At 61.8% G+C, this 6,844-nt stretch overlaps 1 protein-coding gene across 1 annotated transcript in view; it reads left to right on the plus strand.

Annotated features, from left to right (window-relative positions):
- PTSG_06962 (cardiac ryanodine receptor) overlaps positions 1-6,844 on the plus strand; it is a gene marked incomplete at its 5' end in the record, with an annotated part of 8,916 nt that overhangs the window by 786 nt on the left and 1,286 nt on the right. Inside the window, 3 exons of the mRNA XM_004992308.1 lie at positions 14-2,935; positions 3,285-5,468; positions 5,739-6,820. Coding sequence (XP_004992365.1) covers positions 14-2,935; positions 3,285-5,468; positions 5,739-6,820 — 6,188 coding nt within the window. The remainder of the gene's footprint in view (positions 1-13; positions 2,936-3,284; positions 5,469-5,738; positions 6,821-6,844) is intronic.

A 6,844-nucleotide genomic window follows, 5' to 3' on the forward strand; every position in this document is an offset into this window, starting at 1 on the left:
CACGTTTGCGCAGACGGTGCTCGTTGCCACGCACGACGAGGACGCCTTCTCGCTGCAGTCCGTGCACCAGCAGGACATTCGCGACTTCTACTACGCGCTCGGCCACGTCAAGGTGCTCACGCGCCTGGCAGCAGACGACGTGCTGACAGACGTCACCAACCCCGTGCACGCGGACCTGTACAAGCGCGCGCGCCGCAGCATCCACGCGCTCATCCAGTTCTGCTCGGAGGACAAGATTGAGGATGATGAGGACGTGGTGGGCCGCGCCAACACCCTGCACCAGAACATCCTCTTTGACCTGCAGGTGCAGGTGCCGCTCATGAAGGTGGTCAGCCTCCCCTTCCACGGCGCACACTGCGCAGAGTGGGGCAAGGGGTGGCGGGAGCGCCTGACACAGACAGAGTACCGCCACTACAACAAGCTCGCCCGCGACGTGTACCGCCTCATCAGCTACCTGTGCCGGGAGAACGTGCACATTGGGCTCATGTTTGCCAACGCGCACCTGACGGCCATGATCAACCAGTGCCGGCTGATTGGGTACCTGGACGGCATCAACTGGGACATTGCCGACGCCATTGACGAGATGTTCAAGGACAACACCATCCTGCTCAACCGCGTCACGAAGCAGTCGATTGAGACATACCTCTCCCTCATCCACGAGGCGCACACCACCACCGCCCTCGAGCAGTACTTGCGCCTCCTCGCAGCCCTGTGCTCTGTCGACGGTGAGGCCATCACCTCCACCCAAGCCAGCATCCGCGACCTCATGCTTGTTCCTGGCGCGCCGTCAGCGGACGTTCTGCCCTCCATCGCCAACGGTCCCAGCGGCATGCGCATCACCGCGCGTGTGCTCACCCCTGGCAAGCCCTTCCGCGCATGGAGCACCGTGACCCTCCCCCTGCAGGAGTACCTGAAGGACCACGACAACCTCGAGTACTTTGACGCCACGCTGGAGCTGTTTGCGCAGCTGTGCCTGGAGGGCAACTGCCAGGGCGAGCTGCGTGCGGCGGCCCGCACGCCGTTCCCCATGATCATGGGCGCCCTCAAGTCGCAGCTGCCGCCGCACGTCAAGGCGCGCTTCTGCACGCTCCTCGTCAACCTGTACATTGACGGCGATGACCTGCCCGACGTGGACCACTCCAACCGGCGCTGGCAGGACCTGGCCAACCACAAGTCGCACGCAAAGCTCAAGACTGCGGCGGTGCAGCTGTTTGACGTGGACGAGGTGGTGAACTGGGTGGAGGCGTACCTGTCGCAGAACGGCCTGCTCACCTACAACCACGAGTACCACAGCGCAGCCAACGGCAAGAAGCCCGAGATGATCGCCCTCAAGCAGGACGAGCTGCACCGCAACATGCTCACGGAGCAGGTGGTGCACGTTGCGCTTGCCCTGGTGAACAAGGGCCTGTACTGGGACGCCGGCAGCAGGAAGCGGCTGGTGCGGCTGCTGCTCACGCTGCTCGTGCGCACGCACCCGGGCGAGAACGATGACCTGAGCGCAACATCGTCGCTGGACGTGGTCATGCAGGCCAAGACGCTGGTGTGCCGCGCCCTCGGCGCGTGCATGGACGCGAACCTGGACGAGGTGGTGACGGAGCTGCTCACGGCGTTCAAGAAGGAGTATTTGGCGCACAAGCACAAGCACATTGAGGCGCACGCGGACGACCGCGCCCTGCACGAGGTCAGCCTCATCCAGCACAACGGCGACCACCGCCACTTCTTCGAGACCGACGGCCTGTCACAGCAGCAGATTGTGCACCTGCTGCTGGCGCTGACAACCTACCCGAGCGACGGGCTGCGGGTCGCGGCGCTCAATCTCCTGCTGCGCTGCTTCAACGTCAAGGGCTCCGTGCTGGCCCGCCTGTCGGATGTCGTCGTCATTGCAGACAGCAAGGACGAGGCTGCCCTGGAGAAGCTGGAGCAGCTGCTGCTGACGCTCAAGCACGAGGACCACGACGACCTGCACACTGCGGCCGCGCACATGACGGAAGAGATTGAGTGGATGTGCTCGCAGTGCATCACCGTCAACGGCACGCTGGCAGCCGACCTGCTGGCCCCCGGGGACAGCAGCAGCAGTAAGGCGGGGAGGAGGAAGCGGAAGGGCGTGAGCGGCCCACGTCTGCCGTGGCGCAAGCCCGGTGTGAGTATTGAGCCGCACCACGCGCACCAGGAGATGATGCGCAACGCCAACGCACACAAGGCCGTACTGCACATCCTTCACCACCACCTCTCTGGCGCCGACCTCAAGACGGCGCTCAAGGACGACCGAGCGCGGGACTTGTTTGCCGCGTGTTTTGAATTCCTCGCCTTCTTCTGCCTGCACAACAAGCACAACCAGGAGCTGCTTGGGCACGCGCACGACATCTCGTTCTTCGTGCACGCGTGCTCGTACGGCATCCACGCAGAGAAGGTGCTGCACCGTATTCTGGAGGGTGAGCCCGACCTGGTGCGGGAGCACGTGGTGGACGAAGGCAAGGTGGACCGCCTCATTGCAGACCTGATCAAGGAGCCGCGCTGTCGCAACGTCGACTTCCTCAAGCTGATGGAGGTGATTGTTGCGCCCACGGGCACGCCCTCGCGGGAGCTACAGGACCTGGTGGGCGAACATTTCCTGCAGGCAGAGGAGAAGAGCCATCTCTTTGAGCACGAGCTTGGTTCCTCCCACTTCATCTCGTTCATCGTGTCCACTTACACCAAGACCGGTGGCCGTGGCGACGAAGACGACGATGATGGCAGCACCAACGCCAACACCAGCGCGCAGGCGCTCTCCGCCCGCGAGCACGATCTCCGCGATTTCTTTGAGCAGCTGCTGTCATTCTATGCGGTGACAGCGCACGGGAACCAGGGCACCGCAGCCCATGTTGCCAAGCACGCACCGCTCGCTGAACTTGCACAGCCCTTCATTGACGGCGTCACACTCCCAACCGCCACAAAGGTGCTTATGTGTGTGTATTTCGTGTATTTCGTGTGTGTGTGTGTTTGTGGTGAGGATTTGTGTCTTATGTGTGTGTGTGTGTATGTCGTGTGTATTTCGTGTGCATCTGTGATCGTGTGTAGCTGTGATAATGCCCTGTTCTGAAATGTTACAGCTCCGTTCATGTTCACTTTGACACTGTGTGCTCGCCGTGTTTCATTCTTGCATGTGTATGCCTTCACTCTCAGACTCACATTTCTTTCCTTCCACACACACGCACGCACAAATGCACATGCATGCACAAATACACATACACACATACACACATACACGCACGCACGCACAAATACACATGCACACACACCGCCAGTCTCGCCTGCTGACGCTGATCCGAGATGTGTACCTGCTGCACGGCACGGACGAGGATGGCGATGGTGTTGTCGACGATGTTGATGCGGAGGACTTTGGATTTGGGTCGGCCGCAGCCAAGCAGGAGACGTGCGTGAGACTCTGTGGACCCCTGGCCAACGAGCTGCGGGCCATCGACAAGGGGTGGAAGCACAAGCCGAGCAAGGTCCGGGCAGCGCTCGACCGGTATGCGTTTATGACGCTGCTGCCGCTCGCTGCTGACCTGCTGCGCATCTTCGTGGAAGAGCACGGCAGCGTGCCGGCGGAGAGGCTTGAGGAAGAGGCTGTGTCGCTTGTTGCGGAGTGCGTGCGCTTCCTGAAGCACCGGCGAAAGGCAACATATGAGAGCCCGCACTACCTGATGGACCACGAGTACCGCGTGCTGGGTGGACATGTCACTGGCGAGCTGCTCAACAGCACGCTGCTGGCACAGCAGGACGCGACGCTGGTGAATGTGCAGACGGAGCACACGTGGTACGACGAGACGGAGGCGAAGGAGGCGCGAACGGCAGCAGCACGCTCCACCGCGCTCAGCATGGGCAGCAAGCACGGGTCGAGCAAGCGGCACGCGTTCTCAATCGACTCGTTTGCAGCCACGCACAGCAAGCGCGGCGGTGGCGGGCACACCCGCGGCGGTGGCAAAGCGCCACGCAAGGTGATGCCTGTGGAGAAGGTGAAGACAGAAGGCGAGCGCATCCAAGAGGAGCTGCCTTTCTTCGTTGATCAAGTGCGAGAGACATTCAACCACGGCTTCTCGCAGCCGCACCTGCCGTGGATGTCGTTTCTCTCCACGGAGTACAACTTTCAGCCGTTCTGGTCGCTGGTGGGTATTCTGCAGGCTGACTTGCTGGAGGACAGGCTGCACGAGGAAGAGAAGGAGGCCGAGGAGGCGGCACAGGGCGGTGGCGGCGGCGGTGTGAGTCATCAGGCGTCATCTGTGTCACGGAAGGGATCAAAACTGTGGCGAAGGAAGCAGGGCGCCGCCGGCATCACGCCCCAGGACACGAGCAAAGGTGATGGCGCACCCCCCTCGCCCTCGCGAACACGCGTGTCGCGCACATGGACGGCGCGCTCTGCCCGTTTCCAATTTCGCAAGCAAGTGCGCGTGCACCCCAAGTCCCCCAAGATGGAATCGTTTGACCTGAGTGCACAGCAGCTGGACGTGGACATCCGCTCGTGTGTCTCTCACATCATCAGCCATTTTGAGGTGTCTGACGAATACGATCATGACCACCGCATGCACCAGGACTTTGAGGAAGAGGAGGAGGACAACGTGATTGTGGGCTTCCTCGCAGCCATGTCGTGTGCGCTGACGTGTGTCGTTGATTCCAAGATGGGTCGCGTGTACCAGGAGCTTGACGATGAGGACAACGAGGAAGCCAAAGCAGCCCACGAGGCTGCCATTGCCACCGTTGGGCGCTCCCTCAACAGCCTTGGTCTCCCCGACATGGTCCTGTCTCTGCTTGCGTCTCGCCACCGGTGCACGGTGCTCATGGCGGCGCAGCTTGGCTGGCTCATGCTGGATGCCACGCCGCACGTGTTTGAGGCAAAGGCCGCGGCTGCGCTGATGGAGAGCAGCGTTGAGGGCGGCAGCACGCTCGCCCGCCGGCAGCACCAGCAGCAGCAGGAGCGGCTGCTGTCGCAGTGGGCGTTCCACGATGCCTTTGAGAGCGGACCAATGGGCCGGCGCGCCCTTGCCGCCATCCAGCGCCACCTGCAGCACATGCAGGAGCTGCTGTTCAAGCGGGAGCACGAGGACCCGCTTGACCGGCTGCGTCGCGACCAGGACGTGGAGAACCTCGACGTCGCCATCGCCATCCGCATCCTCGGATTCCTGGAGGCGCTGTGCTTTGGGTGCTTCACGGAGATGCAGCAGCTGCTGCGGCGGCAGGAGAGCGGGCAGCGCGTGGACATTGTTGTGTGCGTGGTTGAGTTGTCGCGGTCGCTGGACCAGCTGTTCCGCAACAAGGCGCACCACGGGTTTGACGTGGAGGAGGTGGAGCGGCTGGACGCCATCAAGGAGATTTACAACGAGCTGCAGCGCACGGTGAACGACGTGATGTTTCTGCAGCAGCTGTTCAGCACTCTCGGCGCCTTCGTTGGCGGTCCAAACGTCGACAACCAACGCGCGCTTCTCGAGCACAAGGTGTGGTGCACGGGCGTGTCGGCGTGTTGGTGTTGGTGTGGGTGTGGGATGAGAGTGTACGCGTTTGCGGTTTTGATTGTGTGTGTGTGTGCGTGTGCGTACTTATGTCCATGTGTGTGTGTATCGCATATCCGTCAAGCTCCATCCACATGTGCTTGTTTTTTGTGCGTCGGTCGTTATGCACACAAAAGTGCCCCTCTTATCAATCACCCCACCCACCCCCGCCCCCCCCCCCACCAACACACCTCTCACCCCTGTCAACAATTTCAGGTGCACGAGCCGATTCTGCTGTTCCTGCGCTATCTGAACGCGTCGGACGACAGCGAGGACATTCCAGACAAGGATGTGTTCCACTCGCTCACGCTGTATGTGCTTGAGGCGGCTGCATCCCTGAGCATCTGGTGCGAGTCGTACGGCGTGGTGGACAACGGGCACGGCGACTGGGTGCAGCAGGACGGCTACGATGTGGATGTGGACACAGAGCACATGCATGCGCTCGTGAAGAGCTTTGACCTGTGCAACGCGCTGGATGTGATTGACGAGTGCTGCGAGGCATCCATCCTCTTCCTCCTGCTCGGCGTGCTCGAGGGCCGGCGGGAGGGCGACGTGGTGCTGGACATGCTGTGCGCTGCGTTGTTCCCGGAGCCGTACCTTACCCGCGACGCGCACTTCACCCAGAGCGCGTTCTTCCGCCTCCTTGACGAGCACTCTGCTGCCGCGGAGAGCGACACCAACATGCACGTGCGAGAGGCGGCCCTGCAGCGCGTGGCGGCGTCACCACACACGGCGCACTTCTTCGACCACGACGTTGCGCTGCTGTACTACACGGTGCTGCGGATTCTTGGCGAGCAGGCTGAGAACTACTGCATTCGCGTGACGCACTTGCTCAACACGTGGGAGCAGCACTCCCCGCACAGCCACAACGCACGCGACAGCGTTGGCCGGATTGAGCTGCTGCGTGATGGCGAGCTGCAGCCCGTGTACTTCCAGGTGCCCGCTGTTGTGCACGACACGAAGGACAAGCTGCAGGTGCGACAGCTGCGCACGCAGATGATCAATGGCACGGTGCTGGAGAACCCGGAGCAGAAGATGCAGTCGTTCTTTGGCAGCGTCGACTTTCTCATGAACGTGATGAACTTTGAGGCGCGCGTGGCCCGCATGGGGGTGTCGTATGTGCTTGGCCACCAGCGGTTTCTGCTGCCATTGGCGTTTATCCTCGCCGCCATCATCAACATCTGGGTCATCTTTGACCTGGGCGACGATGGGTTCCCGCACAGCGTTGTGCGGGTGCTGGCGATTGCGCATGCTGTTGTCAGCATGCTGATTCTGCTTGGGCAGTCGCTGTCCCCGCTGTACGTTGACTGGCAGCGGTGGCA

The sequence above is a fragment of the Salpingoeca rosetta genome (assembly GCF_000188695.1).
Source record: "Salpingoeca rosetta unplaced genomic scaffold supercont1.17, whole genome shotgun sequence".
Lineage (NCBI taxonomy): Eukaryota > Choanoflagellata > Craspedida > Salpingoecidae > Salpingoeca > Salpingoeca rosetta.